This window comes from Microcaecilia unicolor, chromosome 14, assembly GCF_901765095.1.
Source record: "Microcaecilia unicolor chromosome 14, aMicUni1.1, whole genome shotgun sequence".
Taxonomy (NCBI): Eukaryota; Metazoa; Chordata; class Amphibia; order Gymnophiona; family Siphonopidae; genus Microcaecilia; species Microcaecilia unicolor.
This window is the reverse complement of record NC_044044.1, coordinates 24,914,021-24,940,554: the sequence shown is the minus strand read 5'-3', so window position 1 is coordinate 24,940,554 and position 26,534 is coordinate 24,914,021. Positions and strand designations below refer to the sequence as shown.

Genomic DNA, 26,534 nt, shown 5'->3' with positions numbered 1-26,534 from the left:
TAAGGGTTCAAGCCACAAATAGATGTGTACTGGTTTTAATTTTACTGCATGTCCATTTCCAGGCACCCCAAAACCCCTTTTTTGGAGAAATGGTCCAGTGGGCATCCAATATATGTGTTCACACTAGCACAGTGTTACGTCTGTGCTCACCTCGCCCTCTGGTGGCCAAAACCAGGGGGCTGCTATGGACTATCACCCATTCCAGACTTTAGCCCAGTCCGGTCCGGATCTTCCAGGTTGCCGGATTTCTCTGTTTTGTTTGGACCTGCTCAGCTCCCGTAGTTGCCTGGTGATTGCTGCATCTGAGTTCCAGGTGCTGCTGGGCTTATTAGCCATTTTGTTACACTCTACTTTTGCTTTTGCATCGCCTAAGGCCCTGGTATGTGGTGCTTGTTGCACTTCTGCTTGTCCAGTTCTAGTCTGAGTTTCTTGCCTAGTTTCCAGTTAGTCTGTGCTTAGTTTTAGCTTAGGTTTTTGCTTGTTTCCTAGTCTAGTTTCTTGCTTGGTCTTCTGTGTTTTGTGTCCATTTGTCTGTGGCTCGTGTTCAGGGGCTGCCTGGCAGCTTTAAGTTTGGTCTCTCGTTTGTCAGTGTTTGTTCCCTGTTTTAGTGGCTGCTTGCAGCTTGCAGTGCCTGCCCTTTAGCTTACGCTTGCCCTGCTTTGTGTAGTATTGTCTGCCTGTGTGTTCTTGCCCAGTTTCCTGCCTTGCTGCCCATGTTCTTTCCTTTCCCCTCTGACCCTCAGCCTGTTCAGCCTAGTGGGGTTCAGTCCTGCTCTGTCCCGCAAGTCCTGCCGGACGCCTAGACCCAGGAGCTTAACTCCTGGTGAAGGGTGGCCAAGTGCAGGTGAAGTCTAGCTGTTCCTGTCAGAGTTCTGCCTTGCCTCTGGTGTGGGGTGGTTTTGCCTGCCGCTGCCGCTCCTCGGCAGTGGCCCAAGGGCTCACAAACCCAGTTTTTGCCTGAAAGACCTAACACACAGGCCATTTTTTGGCTTGCCTTTGTAAAAGGACCCCTCAATAATTATGCTCCTGTGATAACAAAACGGCCAAACAAAACCAAGTACAAGAAACGTTCCTAGAATGACGCAGGAAATGACATGAAACAAAAATTTTCTGGATGCCCTTCTCTACTATCTATGGGGTCCTTTTACTCAGTTGTGGTAAAATATAGCCTTATCATGCTCTTACAAGGGGTGTTTCCTGCATTCTAAGGCCATTTTTATTGCAGCAGTAAAATGGCTGATTTTCCATTTGTTGAATTAAGAGCAATGAAGCACATGGCCATTAAAAAATTACCAGCACCTATTTTGTAGATGGTAATGGATCACACAGTAATCCTGCATTAACCAGTTGGTGCACGGTAATGTCTCTCTGCTAACGGATTAAAGTAGGAACACCCACACTCTGCCCCTTCCAACAAAAATGTCTAAATATTTTTTAACAATCAGTTAGCGCATGCCAATTAGGGACAAATAAATAAAAATAAAATAAATAAATCCCGTCATTGGTACTACTACTTAACATTTCTAAAGCGCTACTAGGGTTACGCAGCACTGTACAATTAAACAAAGAAGGACAGTCCCTGCTCAAAAGAGCTTACAGTCTAAAGGACACAAAATACAGTCAGTCAAATTGGGGCAGTCTAGATTTCCTGAATGGAATTATACTCTATATTCATACTAACTATATTTGTCCATTTTCCTCAAACACTTTTAACTGAAGAACAAATACAGAGGTGAATTTGTTATCTTGTGGGGCATCCAAATTTATTTCAGGTGGAGGCCAGATACAGCCCAAAGCTCTCTTGAGTTTAGCAGACTTTGAGACAGTGGCAGCCCCTGGAGGTCGACGAGTCGTTCAACTGAAGTGAACCTTTTAGGTTTTGTTTTGAAGAATCTGATGACCACTGATGATGGCAAAGCCTAAAATGGGCCAGGTTGGGTCCTTCTTCAATAAAGTTTGTTTTGGTGAACTCCCATCTGTTCTTCATTTCTTGGATCACATTTGCTGTTTGTGCTGCCTTTTTCATTCTAAAAGACAGTGTAAAAGTCAAATTGCTACATTTATCATGCATTTGAAAGACCATGAGTTACATAACATTTTGTTTTGAATTAGAAGCTTATTTTAGCATGAGTAACTTGCTTTGACATGCAGTAACTGGGCAATAACTCCAATTTGGCACATGTTGCGTGTGTGTACGCTCCTACGCAGCTTCGTAAAAGGGCCCCTAGGTGATGGTAAGAGCTCACGCGCTAATAACCATCGAGAAAAATGACAAAAATGACAATAAAACAAAATCTGCCAACAATTTAGTTCGGCCTGTGTTCTATTGTCCAAAACCATGTTAAAAAAATCCATATTCATTGTGGATGTCAAGAAAACTCAACTGTTTGCAGGGTCCTGAGGACATGTTGAGGAGCCATATTGCAAAGAAAAAAATACTAATTAAGAGCCCTGTTTACTGAGACATGTTAGCATTTTTAGCACTCGCTAAATGCTAGTGATACCCATGGGTGTCTCTAGCATTTAGCGAGTGCTAAAAGTGCTAAAAAAACAGGGCCCGAAGAGTTTTGACTTGTAGCCATTTAAACATTTAAGAAGTATTTTTTTTCAGTCATTATAAATAAACTAAAAAAGAAAAACAAATATTCCTTATTGTCACTATGTAATGATAATCCTTAAGGGATTTGAAGACTAGACTCAATAGCTATAATGTTCTGTTTGCACCCAAGAAGCAATATAACTTTCCCCAGAAGGAAATTTGTTTGGTTCTATCACCATGAGATGCTACTCAAAACAATTTAATCACCTTCGGGGCCAGTTGTTGTTTACCCAGATCAATTATGATTTTTGCTAGCCAATCGCATTTCAAGGGACTATTTTTTTTTTAGGTTACACAAAGGTTAACCATAATATATTACAATGGAACACATGTACACAAAAATCAATGGAGTCACTACAGTGAAAAAGTGAAATAGTTCTGTAGAACCCTTATAGCAGAAAGGAGGATAATCACATATACCAATTACGCAATTTACTAATGCATTCGAGCAGGGAACTCAAATTCTACTCCGAAATAGATTTTTAAGGTTTGAGGATTGCTATCACATAATTAACAGTTCTGACCAGCTCAATCAGTGGATAAGCGTGTCCTCGAAAGAGAAGTGCGATTAAAGGATTTTGGAATTATTTTGCCACACAATGTAAGCAATCTTTTAGTTTTTCTTAGAATTCTGTGAAATATAGGATTTTAACATTTTATACCTGCCACAAATAATGTAACTTTCAATAAGATTTAATATAGTATACAGATGACTCCAAGCTATTAGGGTTGTATAGCTAGAACATTTTTGTTTCATGTTGTTAAGGGGTCATTTTACTAAAAAGCTGCGAAGGCGCCTATGCCCAATGCATGTCAATTTGGAGTTACCGCCCGGCTAGCGCCTGGCCCTTGCAGTAATTTCATTTTTGACGCGTGTCCGCTACACGTGCCAGAAACTAATTTTTATTTTCTGGCACGCAGCAGAAATCAGGCGGTAATTGTCATTCTACGCACGTAGAAGATTGTCACATGGTTAATGCGTAAGACCTTTCCGCTAAGTCCATTGCCGGTGGTAAGGTCTAAGACTTAAAATGGATGCGCACCAATTTTTATTTTGCTGCACGTCCGTTTTCCGCAAAAATTAAAATAAGGCCTTTTTTCCAGGAACGCTGAAAAACGGATCGACGCACACCCAAAAACCGCACACCTACACTAGCGCAGCCCATTTTTCGGCGTACCTTAGTAAAAGGTCCCCTTAGCGTGCAGATTTTTAATGCGTGTAATATTTATCTAATGCCAGACTTGTGTTTTTTCTTCCCTTTTTTTTATTCATGAAATCTAACAAAATATCAAGGCATCCACATGTGTAATAAACTCTCCTCCTCAGACATACAATAATGAAAGAATGGCAGAGAGGAATGGAAACTGGCGTCACTGAGTTCATTATCATGGGATTTCCAGTCGCTCCGCACATGCAGATCTTACTCTTTGCGGTGTTTCTAGCTGTCTATATATTGGACCATCATATCTAACACAATGATTGTTATACTGGTAAAGTATTAAACCATCAGCTGCACAGTCCCATGTACTTCTTTCTTACTAACTACTCTTCCTAGAGGTGGGTTATGTATCTACAGCCTTCCAAAACTACTTGAAAGCTTTCTCACAGGAAACAATAGGATTTCATTCACCGGCTGTGTTGTTCAGCTCTATCTCTTCAGTACCCTTGGAACGACTGACACATTCTTACTAGTATCAATGGCATATGATAGATATTTGGCAATCTGCAAACCTTGCATTACGCAATGATTATGAATCCAAGAACATGTGTCTTGTTGGCAACAGCATCATGGACTACAGGTATCCTGGTTGCGTTTGTACTTGTCAGTTTGGTAGCCAGGCTGCCTTTCTGTGGCCCCAATGTCATTGACCATATACTTTGTGAATCCAACCCTATGATGGAACTGTCCTGCTCAGACGTTTCTTCTGAACAAATGGTATTTCAGTTTTAGCATCCGTTTCTATTCTTGGCACCCTACTGCTCATTGTGATCTCCTACACTTTCATCATATCTGCAGTTATGAGAATTCCGTCGGCAGCGGGAAAGAAGAAAGCCTTCTCCACCTGTAGCTCTCATATTATCGCGTCGGCATATTTTACACAACCCTCTGTGTGATGTACGTTAGAGCCCCTGGAACAAGGAGCACGCCCTCAACAAGACAAAATTGTTTCCCTCCTGTATGGCTTATTATCCATTCTTAAATCCCTTCATCTATAGCCTGAGAAATAAGGATATGAAAGAAGCGGTAAGGAAGTGTTAAAAAAGGAACAAACATTTTCCAAAAGGACTGAATGACCTAACTGCAACTTTGAAAGTATTAAAATAAAAAGGAGACGGTATGCTGAATATGTAAGCAAACTCTCCTCCCCATACAAGACAAAGTAGGTCAAATTTGTGAAATATGTCACCTTCTTGCCCTGCCAACGGGGAGTGGTCTCAAGTTTCGTGGAAGTGAGTAAATGGAAAACGTGTTAGAAGTCCAGGAAAAAGAGAAGTTGGCTGAAACAATGGGTTAGGTATCCGTGCTCTTTGGAGGGAGGGGACAAGGAAGGGGTGAGGGTATTGTCTATATCTTTGTATATTTAGGAAGATGGGTGTTAAGAGAAAATGAAGTGTTGTGAGAGGTAGGTGCAGAAGGAGAAAATGGACACAATATCATTTTTCTTCTTTGCGGTGAGACAATTTGGTATATGCCAGTTTGTTGTTATTTGAATGAAACATAAAATTATGATTTGCATAAATAAAAAGCAAAACATGCAATACATTAAAAAAAAATCCTAAGAGCCCCTTTTACCGTGCTGTGGTAAAAGGGGGCCCACTCTGGTATCAGCGTCATGGTCTCCCACGCGCCAAGACACACCTTTTAATGCAGCAGGTAAAAGGCTTTTTTTTTCAAATAAAAAAAAGGCATGAGGCAAATTAAGCACTTGCCAGCAGACATTTCTGGGGGAAGCCCTTACTTCCATTTATTTAAGAGGCAGTTAGGGCTTCCATGCTACCGTCTGCAGTAACCAGGCAGTATGTGACACTTGCCTGATTACCACCTGATAAGCCCCTGCACTAAAGGACAAAAAACAAAAACCCCCAGCATGCCGGAAATGGCACATGGTGGGTCAATATGATGGGCTCTTGCGGTAGCACAGCAGTAATGCCAGAGTCGCAGCACGGTAAGCCCGTGGTGGGCTTCCCAACGCTTTAGTAAAAGGCCCCTAAATGTCATTCAAGCTAGTACAAATTTGAGGCAAAAGAGTAAGACTCATTGATGGCCTTTGTTAATGAGATCCAAATCATTTTGTATTAATTTGCTTGCACCAAAATAACACTGTAATGCTGCATAATGCAATGGAACCCTACTAACTTCACAGATATAAAGAACATAAGGAGTACACGTTGGATAAACGGTATAGGCAATGTGATGAAGGTGGAGACTGAGCATTAGTTGGGGGGGATAAGCTTTCTCAAAATAAAAGGTTTTAAGGAGTTCTTGAATAGCTGTGGTCATCAATCACTTTTTAGATTGTCTAGGTAGGACGTTCCAAGCCTTTGGGCTGACGTAGGAAAAGAAATGAAAAGAGCAGTTTGGGTAATGTAGATTAAGGTAGGATCGAGCAGTCTCCGAAGCATTTCTTGATGGTAGATCTATCAAATCTAGCATGAGGCAGGGGCTTCCCCATATATTATCTTGTGAGTCAATGAGCAGATTGGTAGGTAATACAGTCTACAATGGGGAGTCAGTGCAGCATGGAGTGGAAGAGTAGCCTAGTGTTAGGGTGTGGACTTTGGTCCTGAGGAACTGAGTTCAATTCCCACCTCAGCACAGGCAGTTCCCTGTGACTCTGGGCAAGTCACTTAACCCTCCATTGCCCCATGTAAGCGCCGCATTGAGCCTGCCATGAGTGGGAAAGTGCAGGGTACAAATTAACAAAAAATTAAAACAGAGAGGTTGAGCATGATCAAAGCCTGATTTGCCTTGCAGCTGTGTTTTGAGTAGTCTGGAGTTTTTTCAGAATGAAATTTCAGCAACCAGCATAAATTCTACTGCAGTAGTCAATATGCGATAGGACCAACCAGTGAGTAAGGGTTCAGAAGAGCTCTTTGTGAGGATATAGAACCCAGGGCAGAGTTTTTCCATGTGCTCCTAAGTAAAACCCAGAAACACTATCTGCTGAACCCACATCCTCTGACAGTGAATTCAAGGGCTTAATTATTCCGTTGAGATGAAAAAAAAAATATTCCTCCTATTCCGTGTATCTTCTTTGAGTTGTGACAAGAGCTACATCCCAAATGTATAGAATGAAGCAAGCAAAACCCTAACTACATCTCCCAGAATGCATTTCCAGTCCCAGCAGTGAAAGCTCAGGGATAGGCAAGCTGGCCATATACCGTCTCTGACCACAAGAGGGGAGGGGAGATGAAGGACCAGTTCCCGGGACCAGCATCAGTATATCATGGTGCCACACCTGTAATAGGGAGGGGTGGGTTGAGAGCAGGAGGAGGATTGTATGGCAGAGGGGGTTAATCAGCTGAGCAGGGAGAAGAATGGAATGGGAGCTTGAGAGCCTGGGGAGAGCAGCACCTGAAGGGTTTGAAAATCCATACTGTTTTGAAGTTATTTTGATTGAAACCTGCTTAAAGGAGAGAAGCTGTTGGGTTAGACCTGTTTGCTGTGGGAAACCCTGGTTCCCCAAAACCTTACCCTGATTATGTTGGAAAACTCTGTGGAATTTGAAAGACTTGTTTGGAGAGGGGGAGAAAATCCTGCTGAGAGGCAAGTACTGATCTTGCTACTGACTTGAAAAGGAAGGATTTTCAAAAGACTATTGCAGCCCTTCAGGACAGGGGCCGAGACTTGGTGTTTGGAGGGCTTGAACACTAAGGTGGCTGTCTGATACTGAGACCCAGGTCTCCCCAAATAAGGGGGCTCAGTGGAGCAGAACAAGTTAAAGATGAGTGTGAAAGAACTTGTTTCCCACAGGACTGAACTAATAAAGTGATTTGCATATGATGACTGCCATCCGAGTTAGGAGTCCCCGGAAAAGTTGCAGTGGGTCCTGCCCGTGAACTAGAGGAGTGACCGGGGCACACTGGACATAACAGGAAGGATTTCCAGCAGTGAGGAAGGCATGGCAGAGCAGTCACCCTGAGTAAGGAAGGAGGCGCCCAGGATATAGAGGTTGGTGCGTGCTAGTGACTAGGAGAGGACTACCACAATCCTGCTCCAGGAGGCCAGGGCAGTGAGGTTTGGGCGGAGAGCAGGAGTGCATGTGTCTGTACAAGCTGCCAGAAATCAAGGGCCAGTGAGGACGGAGGGAGAGCCTGGACAGGAGCCACCAGAGGGCATCAGCACACACAAGCACCCCTGGGGGTTTTACAGGTGTCCCCTAGTTTCTGTTCTTTTTGAAAAGGTAAATATCATTTACATTACCTGTTCTACATAACTCCCCCTCAGCCATCTCTTTTCCAGGTTGAAGAGTCCTAACTTCTTAAGCCTTTCCTCATAGGAGAGGAGTTCATCCTCTGATCATCCTCTCTTTGGAATGTTTCTAATTCTGCTATAGATCTTTTTTTGCATACAGTACTTAAGGTGTAGTCGCACCACGGTGTAATACAGAGGCATTTTTAATGTTCTTTGTCTTATTTTCCTAATCATTCCTTGCATTCTGTTTTGTTGCTTTGTTTAACCACCACCACACGCTGGGCAGAAGATTTTCAGATATTGTCCATGATGATACCTAGTTCTTGGTGCGGAATCCTAGGGTGGAACTGTCATCAAATAACTATGATTTGAATTATTCTTCCCAATGTGCATCACTTGCATTGTCCACAGTGTATCTCATCTGCCATTGGATGCCCCGTCTTCTAACGTCCTAAGGTCTTCCTGCAATTTTCACAATCCGCATGCATTTTACTAAACTGCGTAAGCACTAGTGTGTACATAACATGGGACAAAATGGCTTACTGCAAAAAACATTAAGTGTTTTGTGGTAATTTGCCTGTCATCATGAACTACTACTACTACTTACCGTTTCTAAAGCGCTACTAGACGTACACAGCGCTGTACACTTGAACATGAAGAGACAGTCCCTGCTTGACAGAGCTTACAATCTAATTAGGACAGACAACAGAGATAAGGAATATTAAAGTGAGGATGATAAAATAAGGGTTCTGAACAATGGAACAAGGTTAGGAGTTAAAAGCAGCATCAAAAAGGTGGCTTTTAGCTTAGATTTGAAGACGACCAGAGATGGAGCTTGACGTACCGCCTCAGAAGTCTATTCCAAGCATATGGTGCAGCAAGATAAAGGAATGGAGTCTGGAGTTAGCGGTGGAGGAGAAGGGTGCAGATAAGAGAGATTTACCCAGTGAACGGAGTTCCCGGGGAGGAATGTAGGGAGAGATGAGTGGAGAGGTACTGAGGAGCTGCAGAGTGAATGCACTTATAGGTCAATAAGAGGAGTTTGAACTGTATGCGGAAACGGATAGGAAGCCAGTGAAGTGATTTGAGGAGAGGGCTAATATGAGCATAACGACACTGGCGGAATATTGCAGGAAGACCTTAGGAAGTTAGAAGACTGGGCATCCAAATGGCAGATGAGATACAATGTGGACAAATGTAAACTGATGCACATTGGGAACTAATGGTGCATTATTTAATGTTTTCAGGAGGGGGCATGTGATGGGTGGGGAATAGGTGTGTAAGCATGATCTATCTAGTGGGTTATGCTTACTGCATGTACTGGATGATGTGGACCTAATGTGGGAGCACTACGTGCCTCTTAAATAGGAGATAAGTACTCTCTTGTTATTTTTTTGCTCACGTTAATGGAAAAATTAGAGAGACCTGCAAAAAAATAGATAGGTAGGTAGAGAGAGAGAGGGGGGGAGGGTGGTTAAGGTTCCATGTACCTTCTGCCATTCAATAGGACAGCAATTTACTGTAAGTGGTTCTATAAGCTATGTACTCTTGGATACTCGTTGACTTTTCTGTATTGGCTTGGGTAGGATAATGTCTGGGCTATAAGACTAAGGGCTATGTTTACTAAGGTGTGTTAGCATTTTAATGTACCTTTATGCACCATTAAATGATAACACGCCAATACATTCCTATTGGCGCATTAGCATTTCATGCGCATCAAACACACATTAAAAATGCTAACATGCCTGTAGTGCATCTTAATAAACATACCTCTAAGGCTTTTAAGGAAAAATTAGTGATAATATCTCAAGACTACCGATAGGAGGTGCCAGCACCCTTTTGGATTACTGCACTGGCAAGGGCAGGAGCGACTGGGCATTGCTCATGCTTAGACCACTACCCATCAAAGCTTCAAGGGTGGTAGATCTGGGTAGGGGGGCTTTAGGAAGGTGGGGAGGGATTGGGTGATTCAGGACTTGGGGCCTTGTTCATGGTAGAGGCCACCACTAAGAGGTTAGGCAGGTTGAGGGGATGGTCGGGTCAGTGGTGTGCTGGAGCAGGCTCTCACAGGCTCGCAAGAGCCGGTTGTTAAGTTTTTAAGAATTTTGGGAGCCGGTTGTTAAAGTAGGCCCTCCATGGCTATTTAACAACTAGCTCCCAAAATGTGGCTTGGGCCCCCTGCTGAATTATCTTTTACTTTGCTGGTGGGGATGCTGAGCCCTGTCAGCCAAGTAAATAGACTACTGCTGCTCCCGCTCCTGTTTCCAGCTCTGGGCAGCAGCTGGGACTTCTCGAGCATGTGAGAGAAGTTCCAGCATGCTGCTCAGAGCAAGACGTTGGGAGTGGTGGCAGTCCATTTATTGGCTGCCAGCAAAGGTATGCCTAGCGTGCCCGCACGAAGGGAGGCAGGAGAGAGAGGCAGGTGTTGTTCCCCCCCCCCCGGCCACCCGTGGCCCTTCCAACTGCAGAGCTGGCTACATCCGGAGAAAGAGCCTGTTGTTAAAAATTTACCAGCACACCCCTGGTCGGGGCCATTTGGGGGGTGGACTTATTGGAGAGGGCATCCTGAAAGGGAATTCTACGTTGAGGGATGGTACTATTGCCACCTCTTTTTAAACCAGTACTAAGACCCTATACTCTGTGCCCTAGGAGCTAGGGTTATTTATTGGCTTTACTGCGACTTCCAGTGTTCACCCGGTGCACACCACAAGTTGCAGTATATAGTTACATAGTAATGAGCTGATTTAAATACATTTGCATGTTTTGCATTTCATTACTATGTACCTTGTGGTGACTTAACTAATATTGCATTACGGTATGACAGCCTGCGTTACTGCCATTTAAGTTGTGTTAACGGACAAATAACATGGATTATCGCCCTAATGCAGCTTGATAATTCTCCCCTCTCCCCTATTTCTCTGATGTTTGTATGGAGTCATGGTGACTACTCAAAGGATAACAAAAAAAAGAGAGAAGAAAATCCTCCTACTTAAAAAAAAAAACCTTCAAAAATAAAGTAGGGGAAGACCAATCCAATTCCAACACAGGGGTAAATAATTTTATTAATCAGACTCGGTGTAGATCTGTGTTTCTGTGCAGAGGTGCCTGCCTCAGGAGTGAACATACCAGTTGGATGATTATGGACAACAATATTCACATTATCATGTAAACAAAACTCAACATGAATAAACCTAAGCATTCATGATTTAAAAAAAAAAACTGAAGTGCAGTGTCTCAAAAGGAAATGAAGGCTTATGGCATCGTGATCTCTCATATGAAAGCACGGGGCCACAGCTCTGCCGGTGTACGAAGCTGTAGACCATTCAAAAAGCTTTACCACTAAAAACAAATGAGCACACACTTGCAACGACTGCTTTCATCCGGAGTACATTATTTGACCCCTGAAGTAGGCGCTTGTACGCGTCGAAACACGGCCCGTGTCGGGCCCTTCTTTTATTTATATTAATAAAGACTGTTGGATTCATATCTCCAGTGTTGATTCGTCTTTGGTCAGCCTCTACGTATGCCTGCCATATTTATAGGAATGACATGGGCTTTCCAAAACTTCCACGCGTAATTACAGAATACAGGTCAGAGTTACCTACATCTACACTTAGGGATTTACAACAGGTTTTTTATTGGCATAAATGGAAGCACCACGGTATCAACTAAGCACATTTTATACACTGCGCCTACATTTTTATAGAATACACTTAGTCCTGCATGGAGTTTTTAGGTCGAAAAAGGGGAGTAGGGGATGGAGGCTCTTCTCAAGCAACGAAGGAGACGTGTGGATGAATAAAAGGCTTTATTGCAAAAAAAACCCCCATCAAAATCGACTCGACACAGCAGCCGTGTTTCGGTGCCTGAGCGCCTGCTTCAGAAGTCTTATGATGTCAAATAATGTTAGTATAGATGAGAAATGTACACAATGGGGTCTCTAAACAAAACCCTGAGTGAGAGAAAACGACAAACAAATCTTTAGAAAATGCAGTGCATGTAGACATAAATGTTACAGTCCATGTTGAACATATTTTTTTTCAGCTTTTACTTAGTTATGTCATGATCGCCCACAAGAACACATGCAATCAGATCTTGAACCTATGAAACTTCTTATTTGGGATTAAAAAAAGTACTATTTATCATAATAAAGTACTAACATGGAGCACCCCACCCCCACCCCCACCCCCACCCCAGGTGTGAAAACAATGTTATAGAACAAAGTCTTCAACATGAAAGCCCGTGATTAAAATGTTTTCATTAAAAAATGTCTTCTTCAAGGGCTCTTTTCACATCCTTGTTTTTCAGGGTATATATAGCAGGGTTCAACATGGAGGTTAAGAACTGTACAGAAGAGACAGGAGTCGGTCCCTGTCCAGTGATAGCTTGAGATTGGGCGCATGTAGGTAAAAATGGCGGTGGCGGAGAAAAAGATTACCACAGTGATGTGGAGCTACAGGTGGAGAAGTCTTTCCTGCCTACCTTCCTAGAGTTGATTTTCAATATAGCTGATATGATATAAACATAGGATGTGATGATACAAAGACAAGGAGCCCACGCTAAAAGCGGTGCCTGCAACCACAATATGATTTCATTGACTGAGGTATCAGCACAGGAAAGAGCTAACAGAGGGGGGATATCGCAAAAGAAATAGTTGAGTTCATTGGACGCACAGAAGGGCATGTGAATGTGAAGTAAGTGTGTATTGTTGAATTCACCAGACCTACAGTCCAGCAAAACGTTGCTAGACTTCCGCATACTTTTTTGTTCATGATGATCAAGTATTGTAAAGGGTTGCAGATTGCCACGTAACGATCATAAGCCATCACGGCAAGCAGAACACACTCTGTACCCAAAAAAACAAAGGAAGAAATACATCTGTACCAAACAGCCTTCGAAGGAAATGCTTTTCTTCTCTTTCAAGAGGTTGTCCAGTATTTGGGCACTGTTTGCTGACGTGTAACAGATATCAAGGAAGGCAAAATGCCCAAGAAAAAATACATTGGGTTGGGAAGGGTACATCGAGTCTCGTTACTATTAAAATAACAGCGTTCCCACCCAGTCACAAAGTAGATAAGCGAGATGAGACCAAAGATTGATGTTTGTAGTTTAGGAAGGTCAGAGAACCACACAAATATAAATTTAGAAGGGGCAGTATAGTTTCTTATTTCCGTTTCGACTCTGTTTTTCACCTATAGGAAAGAATGAAAGTAAATCATTGTTCATGGGATACTGAGAGCAATGCAGATGACATTCACTATCTACTTAAACAAGGAACTCTCAATTCTGGTGTCCTATAATGCTTATATTTGGTCCAATTTAGGTGAGATTATCAACTATAAGAACAGCTGCTACTGCGGCGTTGTAAACATGGAGGATTGTGAGACCATTTTGTAATACTATAAGTGAAGCAATACTGCTCATTAAAGGGTCTACTAAGGCCATTTTTACTACAGCCGTCAAATAGGCGATTTTTCTTTTGTTTGTATTAAACAATACAACAATGCAGCCATAAAAAATTAACTGCATGAGCACATATCGATACCAATTATGTAAGCAGTAAGGGTTCATGCAGTATTCCTGCGCTAACCAGGCAGCACACGGTAATGTAGATGCGCTAACTGGGTAACACAGAGTGCCCACTCTCCCACCCACAGATTTGTGGAGTTACCACAGGACGCCTGGCACGTCCCACGCTATTGCATTTTAGTTACATTAGATGCGTGTTATGATGTTAGTGCCTAATGCAGTTTAGAGAGAGGATCCCTAAGGATGCGCATGGAAAAATTTGGGAAGGATTATTTGGGGCTCTTTCTCCACATTTTCTAGATTATTTCAGTTCAATCAGGCTTGTTTTCAAAAGAGAAGGACACGTCCTTCTCCCAGGGTCATCCAAATCAGCATAATCGAAAGCCAATGTTGGACATCCCCAACTGCTTTCCATCGCAGGGACGGCTAAAGTTCAAGGGGGAGTAGTAAAGGCAGGACTTGGGTGTGCCTAACACATGGACGTCCTCGACCCATAATGGAAAAAAAAGAGCGTCCCTGAGGAGCACTTGGACAACTTTACTTGGTCCTCTTTTTCTTACGACCAAGGCAGAAAAAGGTGGCCAAAATGACCAGATGACCACCAGAGAATCTGGAATGACCTCCCCTTACTCCCCCAGTGGTCACTAACCCCATCCCACCCTCAAAAACAACTTATCAAAATATTTTTGCCAGCCTCAGATTCATACTCAGGTCCTTCGCAGCAGTATGCAGGTCCCTGGAACAGTTTAGTGGGTGCAGTGCACTTCAGGCAGGCGGACCCAGGCCCATTCCCCTCCCTACCTGTTACATTTTTGGAGGAAACAGCGGAGCCCTTCCAAAACCCACTGTACCCCCAATCTAGGTGCCCCCTTTCACCCCTAAGGGCTATGGTAGTGGTGGTACAGTGTTGGGTAGTGGGTTTTAGGGGGGGGGTGGGGGGCTCAGAAGACAAGGTAGCCATAAAAAATTACTGCATGAGCACATATCGATCCCAATTATGTAGGCAGTAAGGGTTCATGCAGCATTCCTGAGCTATGTTCCTGGGAGCATTTTATGAAGACCACTGCAGTGCCGCCTAGGGTGCCCAGTTGGTGTTCTGGCATGTCAGGGGGACCAGTGCACTACAAATGCTGGCTCCTTCCATGATCATAGAGCTTGCATTTGGTCGTTTCTGAGATGGATGTCCTTGGTTTCCATTATTGGCGAAAATCAGAAACGACCAAGTCAAGGGACGACCATGTCTAAGGACGACCAAAATTTCAAGATTTGGTCGTCCCTGACCGTATTATCGAAACGAAAGATGAAGATCCATCTTGTTTCGATAATACGGGTTTCCCCGCCCCTCCGTCGGGACACTTTGCGAGGACGTCCTCAACAAAACTTGGGCGTCCCTTTCGATTATGCCCCCTCTACGTCACACAATATAGGCGGTTAGGACTAGCTGCTAACCGGATATTCAGTGGGAGATAACTGGATATCTCCTGCTGAATATCGTGGTAGGTGTTTAAAATGTTATTCAACCCCCAGGAACCCATTCCCGGACAGCTAAATAGTTTTGATATCGAGGAGAATAGAAATCAAACTGCACACACTTGTAAGTGCTAGGTTATACTCATAGATTGAGTTTGTATGCTCTCTTTTAAGGCTTTTTAATGAACCAGATGTATTCTTATAATACATATTCCTGCTGTACATTAACCACCTGGGAATATCTTCATGACAGGTCAATCTGAATGCATTTAGATTAGATAAAACGCCTCAAACAGTTACACACAATATATATTTAAATACCTCGTTACTACCTGTAAGGCTGAAACCTATCCGAAATGCTGTACATTCAGGTACTTTTCAGTCACTGGAGAGCTCACAATTTCTACCTGAGGAAATGGAGGGTTACGGGGTCCCTTTACTAAGCTGTAGTAAGCACTAACACGGCGTGCTGGAGCAGGTCGGAGGGAAGAGAAGGTATGTTCCGCGCTAACCAGCTAGTGCAGCTACACTGCCGAACACTAACTGATCAGCATTCGATGTCGGTAAATGCTCGTGCGCTAATGGGAAACTCAGAGGTCCTTTTACTAAGTTGTGGTAAAAGGGGACCCTCGCTAGTGTCAGTGTGCGTTTTTGATGCACGCTGAGTCCTTCTTTTACCACATAAGTACATAAGTAATGCCACACTGGGAAAAGACCAAGGGTCCATCGAGCTCAGCATCCTGTCCATGACAGCGGCCAATCCAGGCCAAGGGCACCTGGCGAGCTTCCCAAACGTACAAACATCTATACATGTTATTCCTGGAATTGTGGATTTTTCTCAAGTCCATTAGTAGTGGTTTATGGACTTGTCCTTTAGGAAACCGTCTAACCCCTTTTAAACTCTGCTAAGCTAACCGCCTTCACCACGTTCTCTGGCAATGAATTCCAGAGTTTAATTATGTGTTGGGTGAAGAAACATTTTCTGATTTGTTTTAAATTTACTACACTAGTTTCATCGCATGCCCCCTAGCCCTAGTATTTTTGGAAAGCATGAACAGACGCTTCACATCCACCTGTTCCACTCCACTCATTATTTTATAGACCTCTATCATGTCTCCCCTCAGCCGTCTCTTCTCCAAGCTGAAAAGCCCTAGCCTCCTTAGTCTTTCTTCATAGGGAAGTCGTCCACTCCCGCTATCATTTTAGTCGCCCTTCGCTGCACCTTTTCCAATTCTACTATATCTTTCTTACCACAGCGGGTAAAAGGCTGTCTTTTTTCCTGGGAAAGAAATGGGTAATGAGAACCACATGCCACATGGCCATTTGGGGGGATCATGTACCACCATCCATTGAGGTGACGGTAAGGGCTCCCACGCTAACTCAGCGGTAACTGGGCAGCGCACGGCACTGCACGATGACCGCCGGGTACAAAATAGGAAATATGTTTCATAGTGCCGGATATGGTGCGTGCTGAGGATGAGAACTACTGCTGGGCTCCTGCGGTAAAAGGTTCCCTTAGCACATGGTCATTAATGCTGGAAATTTAAAAAAATTATGGTCATTTTACCCATGCAATAAAAATGGCCTTAGCGCACTGGAAAGAATGCATAAGCATGAGTTAAGACCAGCAGCGTAGCTAGGGCAGGGTGGTGGGGCCGTCCGCCCCGGGTGCACGCCATTAGAGGGGTGCAGAGAGCAGCCACATGCCTGTCGGCTCCGCTGTTTCCCTGCTCCCTCTACCCCGGAACAGGTTACTTCCTGTTCCGGGGCAGAGGGAGCAGGGAGCCAGCGGAACCGAGATCCGCGCGGCCACTCCCAGCATCCAAGAATGCATCCGGGGGGGGGGGGGGGGTTGATGTGCTGGGGAGTGTCATTGCGCTGGGGGGGGGGGGGGGCGCGCATCGGCGATCCGCCCAGGGTGGCAGCTGACCTAGGATCGCTTCTGGTTAAGACCACTTTTTACCACAGCTTAGTGGGGATTTGAACCAGGCTTAGCCCTGAGTCACAGCCTAACCATGACAACATTCTTCTACATTACAGAAGTTTGGACATGTTAATAGGAAACATGATAGTATATGCCAATGGTTCCCAAACCTGGTCCTGGAGGCACCCCAGCCAGTCAGGTTTTCGGGATATCCACAATGAATATTCATGATTTGGTTGAAGTGGCGGCCGTGCATGCAAATCTCTCTTATGAATATTCATTAGAATATCCTGAAAACCTGACTTGGCTGGGGTGCCTCCAGGAGCAGATTTGAGAACCTGGTATATGCAGAAATATCTTATTCAAGTACTATATTAAAAATATTTTTATATAACATTATATAAGAGAGCAATGAGTTGAAAAAGTAATATGAGATCCTTACAAATAATCCTTAATTTCTATCTGCCTGTCTGCTATAACGTATATTGTGAAATACTTGTAAACTGTTCACTCAAGAAGTCTATCGCTGTTAATTTAGACAAATGCCATTCAGGGTCCCTTTTATAGCAATATGCCCTCTGTATTAACGCACATATTTTTTCTTTATTAATCAACAATGGAGTAATTTACTCACCATTATAGTGTAGTAAAATTCTGCTGGTGACCAAAGACCACTCCTTCACTTACATGAACTACATTAATTAATATCAAAAGATTATAGAGACAAAAACTGTTCACAGAGTACAGAATAGATAGCCAGTTAGGAGCCAAGGATCACAATGCATCTGTTTAAAACCACAGAATGCCATACTGGGAAAAACCAAAGGTCCGTCTAACCCAGCATCCTGCTACAACAGTAGGAAATCCAAGACACAAGCACCTGCAGAACTCTCGGTCTCTTATATAACACCAAAGGTAATCATTTATGTTTGCCAACGATTTATTTTTAATGCTCCTAAGTGCCTTTGGGACATGGTACAAAGTTTGTTATATATTTTTCTTTTCATTAACATTATATGGCGGCTGATCTTTCTCTAGCAGGGTGGAGTAATCCTAGTGGTTAGTTCCGTGGCCTACGAACCTCAAGAACTGGGGTTTAATTCCACTGCAACTCCTTGCTCTGGGCAAGGTCACGTAACCTCTATTTCCCTAGACTGTTGTGATTATAACCACAGAAAAGCAGTATATCAAGTCCTATATCCCTTTCCCTAATGGGAGAACCATGCTTTATTCAGCATGGAAAGTTTTGCTAAAATCACAGAGCCGGGTAGTTTTTCTAACAGGAGAAAATAAAGCATAAACCCTATGTTGTGGTAATTTGATTGTCTGAGAAGTGCCTTCCATATAAAGTAACAATGGTATCTGGACATGGACTTAATGAGATGATGCACGATGAGTCCTGTAAAACCAGGCATGTGTGTTGACAATTTAAAATCATGGTATAGGGAAAACCTGGAAAGGGTGCTATATCATCGGTGAAATATAACGGTGATAAGACACCACTTGTCAGAATGAACGAGGTAAACAATCACCAAGATCTGCAAGCCCTGTGTTAGATATCGTAGAGACATTAAATTTGAACTACACCCCTTTCACCGTGCACATCTGTTCCATGGATAAATCCTTCTTAATCGGTTCCCTTCTCCACTACTGCCAACTCCAGACTTTTGCTCCTTCTGTCTCCTGCCCCGACGCCTGGAATAGACTTCCTGAGCCTCCTACCTCCTTGCCCCATCCTTGACCATCTTTTAAATCTAGAGTGAAAGCCACCTCTTTAAACATTGCTTTTGACTTGTAACCACTCGCCTCCACCTCCCTCCTCTCCTCTCCTCTTTCCTCTACACATTAATTGATTTGCATGCTTTATTTTTTTGTCTATTAGATTGTAAGCTCTTTGAGCAGGGACTGTCTTTCTTCTATGTTTGTGCAGTGCTGCGTACGCTTTGTAGCGCTATAAAATGCTAAATAGTAGTAGTAGTAGTAACTAAAGGTCACACTATGAAGTCCTTTTACTTAGCTGCAGTCAGTATCGCCAAGAGGGGGAAAGGGCAAGCAAAATTCCCTGCCTCCAAGGCAGGCCCGGCACTGGGGTCTGTCTCTCTCCTGCTCCTGTCTTGACCCTAGTGATTGCATTAATGCGATAATCCAGTCCGGGCACACACAATGAAGAAAAAAAATTACTGTCTCCATCTTAATTGCTTAACAGATGCTTCTCCAGATAGCTAACGTGGAGGGGCATAATCGAACGGGGCGCCCATCTTTAAGGGCACTCATCTCTAAGGACGTCCCGGCGAAGGGCAGGGCATCCCGTATTATCGAAACAAGATGGGTGTCCATCTTTTGTTTCGATAATATGGTCGGGGACGCCCAAATCTTGACATTTAGGTCGACCATCTTGACATTTAGGTCAACCTTAGAGATGGGTGATCTCGGTTTTTGCCAATAATGGAAACCAAGGATGCCCATCTCAACACAACCAAATCCATGGCATTTGGTCATGGCAGGAGCCAGCATTCGTAGTGCACTGGTCCTCCCGACATGCCAGGACATCAACCGGGGCACCATAGGGGGGGCACTGCAGTGGACTTCAGAAATTGATCCCAGGTGCATAGCTCCCTTATCTTGGGTGCTGAGCCCCCCAAAACCCACTACCCACAACTCTAAAACCACTACCATAGCCCTTAGGGATGAAGGGGGGCACCTTTTTGAGGCTAGGTCTTGAAAAAAAAGGGACGAAGTAAAGTTGGCCAAATGCTCATCAGGGACGCCCTTCTTTTTTCCATTATTGGCCGAAGCCAGCCATCTCTTAACCACGCCCCCGTCCTGCCTTCGGTACACTGCCGACACACTCCTTTGAACTTTGGTCATCCCTGCGACAGAAAGCAGTTGAGGATGCCCAAAATCGGCTTTCGATTATGCTGATTTGGGCGACTTTAGGAGAAAGACGCCCATCTCCCAATTTGTGTCTGAAGATGGGCGCCCTTCTCCTTTGAAAATAAGCAGGTTAGTAACATAGTACTGTTACTATGTACAGCTACTATGTAGCTGGCAGTTAAATTAATGGAATTCTTTAGGTTTCGAAGGGGAAGAAGTAGGATTTCTAGTTTATGGTGTTCACAATTGCTCACCTATTTTTTGCCTTGTTTGTAAGGGACACTTCCGCGAAACATGAGTCATATCGGATTTATGGTCCCCAAATTGACAATGAATCTCACACTCACTCATGTATTACTATCAAGCTAAAATAGAGTATTTGAGAGAAGAATCTATACATAAGACTTTGCAATATATTAAATAGTGCATTAAAAGAAAAGAAAAAAAGTCTCTTATCCACTGATTGATGAGGAGGTGGATGCGGTAAATCTTGAAGTGCAAAACATTTCACCTCAGCGAGTTACACTGCTGAGATCAGTAGATTTATTACTGTTTGAACTGTAGAAATATTGCATGTTCCAGAGTAAAGATTGCCAATTTTTGTGTGGTTTACCATTAGAGCATGGACATTAATGGGAGAAATAGAAGACTGGCTATTTTACTGCTGCCATAAAATGGCCGTAGTGGGTGGGTAACACCCACGTAAGGGCATGCTAACTTAATGTTATATCACAGATTAGTAAAATGACCCATGGCATTTTATGGATGTCGTAATAGAAAGGAGAAAGACTCCATCAGGTGGGTGAACAACCATTTAATACATATGTTTTTTACATTATACATTATTTTTCATATTATTTTATATGATTGTATATGTTTTCAGTTGATTTTATTGCATATATATTATTTCTCCTTTTATGTATACACATTTTATATACGTTTGTTTTCAGACTCCTGAGGTATGCCTGTGGCTGAAACACAGATCTGGGTGAAGTTTGCAATAACCATTGTGAATAATAGTCTGTTGTCTTGGTTTCTTGAGTCATCCATCCACTTCCCACTCTCCTGTCACTGTCTTTATAGAAAAGCACTTAAAGCAATTACATGCAAATTGCTACATTTATCTGTATTTGAGTGTATAAAGGGGCCAATGCCCATAAGCAGGGCTGCCGAGAGACTAGGTCAGGCTCGGGGCAAGGGCGACCAGGCCCGGGGCAAGGGCGCCCCACCTCCGCCCCCTCGCCGCTGCCGCCCCGCCGCTGCTGCTGCCCTCTGTCGTTCTCCCCGCCGCTGCAGTCCCCGGTCTCACCTGCCTGCCTCCACGGCTCCTGGCCCCCTGCATTCAAAGCGGCAGTCGCAGATCTCCTCTCTTCTGGCCTTCCCTCCCTGTGCCCCGCTCTTGCCTGATGTAACTTCCAGTTTCCGCGAGGGTGGGACACAGGGAGGGAAGGCCAGAAGAGAGGAGATCTGCGACTGCCGCTTCGAATGCAGGGGTCCCCCTTCCTTCCTTTCGCACTACCAACTATATTTGTCTCCCTGATATAATAATGTTAACAGATCTATGTAAGCCACATTGAGCCAGCAAATACGTGGGGGAATGTGGGATACAAATGCAATTAATAATAATAATAATAACAATAGTAAAATAACCAAGAATAAACTTACATACAATAAATGAGGTAAACTTAACAGCAAATTGAAACCTAATAACAGAACTACCATGAAACAGTATCAAAAGTATGCACTTTTAACAGCACTGGAATTCAAATACCAGAGATATAATACAGTGGGGGTCTTTTACGTAGGCACACTTGCGTTTTTAGCATGCATTAAAAATAGGCATGCGCTAAATGCTAAAGATGCCAATGCATTCCTATGGGTGTCTTTAGCCTTTAGCGCGCGCCTAGTTTTTAACGTGCACTAAAAACGCCAGCGCGTCTACGAAAAAGACCCCCAATGTTAGCATAATACTAATGATATGCCTAATTAGCATGCATTAGAACATTCAACTAACATAGATTCGAAATGAGCATTACAAGGAACAGGATATCCGTTTGTAGATGTGAAGGGGCTGGTCTTCAGCTTGTGGAAGTCAATGGATTTTAAGCTACTGACTGACACTAGCAGAATAAGATTGGAGAGTCAATGCCGGGCCACCCACACAGTAAAGTGGAAACATATAGGACTGGTTTTATGTGGTCCTATCTACCCACTTAGCCGTGTGGGAACTGGCACTGATTTGACTGTTACCCACATAATTATTATTATTATTAACATTTGTATAGTGCTACCAGATGCATGCAGCACTGAACACCTGATACAAAGAGACAGTCCATGCTCGATAGAGCTTACAATCTAAAAATACAGACAGACAAGACAATTAAGGGTGAGGAAAGTACTGGGTGAGAAGGAACAAGGATAGGGGAATTGAGTAGTGGTTAGGAGCCAAAAGCATTGGTGAAAAGTTGGGTTTTCAGCATAGATTTGAAAACAGGTAGAGATGGAGCTATTCCATTCCAGGCATAAGGCGCTGTGAGGGAAAAGGAACGAAGCCTGGAATTAGCAGTGGAGGAGAAGGGGGACGACAAGAGAGATTTGTCCAGCGAGCGGAGTTTACGGGGAGGAATGTAGGGCTCTGGCTCTGTTCATTTATTTATTTATTTATTACATTTATACCACACATTTTCCCACCTATTTGCAGGCTCAATGTGGCTTACAAGTAACCGTAAAGGCATTTGTCGTTGCGGTTGATAACCAATACAAGATTGTGTTGTGATCAGATGAGGTAGATGTGATTCAGGCGTCATTGGGTTGAGGGGAATGATGATAATAAGTTGTCCAGTACGATCCTTGATTATGTTGTGTTGCTGGGTGTGGGGAGTTATGTTGGATCGGAGGGCTAGGCTTTTTTTGAAGAGGTGAGTTTTTTCATGATTTCCTGAAGTTTAGATGGTCATGTATTGTTCTCGCAGCATGCGGGAGTCCATTCCATAGTTGTGCGCTCATGATGGAGAAGCTATGTTGCTTTGTATTTTAGCCCTTTGCAGTTGGGGTAATGTAGGTTTAGGTATGATCGCGCTGATCTGGATCTGTTTCTAGTCGGTAGATCTATGAGGTCTGTCATGTAGCCTGGGACTACGCCGTAGGTGATTTTATGGACCAAAGTGCAGATTTTGAAAAAGATACGTTCTTTGATTGGGAGCCAATGCAGCTTTTCTCGGAGGAGTTTAGCGCTTTCGAATCGTGTTTTACCATATATCAATCTGGCTGCTGTGCTCATGGACCACCTAGCACAAACAAGGCAGTGAGAGTCAATATTCAGTTCCACTGCCCAGTTAAGTGTCACTTATTGTCAGTGGCTGAGACACTAATCATAATTTAACCAAACAGTAGCCTCTCCTGTCTGGTTAAATCACACTGAAAGTTGGGCCCAAATTGTTGTCACCTTTTCCCTAGCACAAGAGTGAAGGAAGTGTGGATTTTGAAGAATTAAACCGTGTCATGTTGTGATGAAATAAATGCTGAAAATAAGCAATGCAAGAAGCACTTTGAAATTAGGGAACAATAGTAGTATAAGTTACACAGAATTCATCAAGCCTAATTTCCATATTTTAGACAGAAATTCTTAAAGTGCCATGGTGGTGCATAAGATTTACGGGTCATTTTATTAAGCTGCGTTACGCACTAATGCATGCTTAAAATAGACAACCGTGGGTCGTGCTACAACAGCACACGGTCGTTTTTGAATATACATGCTCTGTGTGCTAAATTATTTTTTGTAGGTTTTTTTTTGAGGGGGGAAGCAAGTCAGGAACAAAGACTAGACATTCCTAAGCTAACCAGTTAGTTTATCTACATTACTGCATGGATAACCCACAAAACAGATGTCAGTAAGTGATGCTGTGGTAATTTTTAAACATGACCCTGCACTAACGACAACTTTAGCTCACAACTATAAATGGAGACAATAGAAATAAATACATTCTCTCGGCTGCATGAAAAATGGATTTAGCGCTTGGGAAAGACCCACGTAAGGGCACGCTAAAGCCAATTTTTATCACGGCCGCATTAATAGAACTGCCGCCTATTTTGTAGGCTGTAGGGCCTCCTGTTATCTGTACACTAACCAATCAGCTTGCAGAAATGTAAAAGGACCCCTTAGTGAGCTTGTCTACAAGAGTGCCTGGTGAAATTTCACTAATTGGCGAACACCTTTACGGTACTATGTAAGCCACATTGAGCCTGCAAATAGATGGGGAAATGTGGGATACAAATGTAACAAATAAATATAACTTGAATACCAATCTTGTATTAATGACCCGGCACGGGTCGTGTTTCTGCGTTTTTTAAGCAATTCTGGTAAAAAGAGATCTGAAGCACAAAGGAGACAAAACAAACAGTCCACCACCATTGAAAAGAGTCTTGGAATCATTGTGGACAGTACATTGAAATACTCAGATCAGTCTGTGTGTGTGTGTGTGTGTGTGTGTGTGTGGGGGGGGGGGGGGTGATAAAAAAAAAAAAGGAATTACACAGAAAGGCATCCAGAATACAATGGAAAATATTATAATTCTTCTGTGTAGAACAGGGGTTCTCAATCCAGTCCTTGGGAGAATACATGCAAATATGTCTCATACACGTTCATTGTGGATATCTTGAATTTGGGTGTATCGTGAGGACTGGGTTGAGAACCCCTGGTATAGACCTTTTGGTATGATCACTTCTTGATTATTATGTGCGCCTTGAGTGGCCCCCATGTCAAAAAAACAATATATAGCACAACTAGGAAAGTTACAGAAATGAGTATCAAAATATTTAGTATATATATATGGGATGGAACATCTTTTATGAAAAAAAATAATAAATATATTAAGACTTTTCATATTACATATTATCATGTAAAATAATGAGTAAGATGTAACAGTACTATTTTACAAAATAACCATTTATTATGAACCTAAGACTGGGTACACTCCCTAAAACTCACAGTAAATATATTTCACACAAATTACAGAATGTTTTTTGAACTCAACAAAAATTCAAACTGGAAGAAAAGTCCATGTACAGTTACTAGCCAGATAGACTTAGGAAAACGTTGAGAGTGAGGATCAAGAAATCATTCTCCTTTTTGTAGTCAGCTTTGTATTTCGTAGCTATGTGGACTGGCTATTGTCAGATACAAGATGCTGGCCTAGATGAACGTTTGGAGAATCTATATGACTCATCCTATATTCTTATTAATTGAAAATATCAATAGAACTGGTATGGAACTATGTCAAATTCAAGCATGCGAGAAACTTTTTTTAAGAAATACTTTTTTCAAGGCACTTTTCACCTCCTTGTTTTTCAATGTATAGATGATAGGATTCAACATGGGTGTTACAAAACTGTACAGCATGGAAACCAACCTGTCCTTGTTAAGTGAGTAGCTTGAAATTGGACGCACATAGGTAAAGATCGCACTGCCGTAGTATAACAGCACCATAGTCAGGTGAGAACCACAGGTTGAGAATGCTTTATGTCTCCCCTTGGTAGAGCGTATTTTCAAGATGGTCGATATAATATAAATGTAGGACATAATAATACAAAGAAAAGGAGTCCAACCAATAAAGACACCTATCGTTAATAATGTAGCTTCGTTGATGGATGTATCAGCACAAGCAAGAGACAGCAGAGGAGGAATATCACAAAAGAAATAGTTGAGTTCATTGGCTCCACAGAAAGGTAGTCTGAAGGTGAAATAAGTATGTATTGCTGAATTTGCCATACCAGCGATCCAACAACTTGCTGCTAGATTTCCACAAACCATCTTGCTCATAATGATCGTATAACGCAGTGGGTTACAGATTGCTACATAACGATCATAAGCCATCACTGCAAGCAGGACACACTCTGTCCCCACAAAGGAAACAAAAAAATATAATTGTGTAATACAACCAACATAAGAAATGGTTTTCTTCTCCATTGAGAGGTTCTCCAGCATTTTGGGAACTGTAGTGGATGTATAGCAAATGTCCAAGAAGGATAAATTCATAAGGAAAAAATACATAGGTTTGTGAAGGCAAACGTCAAGTCTAGTTACTACAATGATGCCAATATTTCCCGCCAGAGTCGTCAAATAGATCAACAAAAGGATGCCAAAGAATATTTCTTGAAACTCCATAATGTTGGAGAACCCCAGAATAATGAATTCTGAAGGTATGGTCTGGTTTTTTACGTCCATTTCATTTCTGTGTTTCACCTGTTGAGTAGGCGTAAAGGAGGTTCATGACAGGATAAAGGATAAGAGAACAATGTCATGGGAAATGGTGAAATATAGTGGTGAAAAAATATTTATATAGGTACCAGAATCCAAAGTCATTAACATTTGTCATGGGAATGGCCACAAACAGGGATGATTGTAAAAATAAGTAGAACAAATATTCACCAAATATTTTTCATCCATCTATTCATCTAAAAAAAAATCCCAGTTAATTTAAATATTTTGACCTGGTTTCATTAACACTTAATTTACACTATGAGGCTCATTTTCAAAGCACTTAGCCTCCCAAAGTTCCATAGAAACCTATGGAACTTAGCCTCCCAAAGTGCTTTGAAAATATGCCTCTATTTGTCTTAACTATTTTACAAAGTTTTGTTGTGAGTCTCCCTGGGTAACATACACTTAAAAACTATAACGATAACAGATCTAGGGATATAGATAGATAGATAGATAGATAGA

The 26,534-nt window shown here is 42.7% G+C and overlaps 1 protein-coding gene across 1 annotated transcript; it reads right to left on the bottom strand.

Annotated features, from left to right (window-relative positions):
- Positions 1-1,946: 1,946 nt before the first annotated feature.
- Positions 1,947-26,036, bottom strand: LOC115457136 (olfactory receptor 5V1-like). The gene is made up of 3 exons (XM_030186560.1): positions 25,126-26,036; positions 21,704-21,728; positions 1,947-2,027 (listed from the first exon to the last, which is right to left on the bottom strand). Exons 1-3 carry the CDS (start codon positions 26,034-26,036, stop codon positions 1,947-1,949), a joined length of 1,017 nt encoding a protein of 338 aa, XP_030042420.1.
- Between the last annotated feature and the right edge of the window lie 498 nt (positions 26,037-26,534).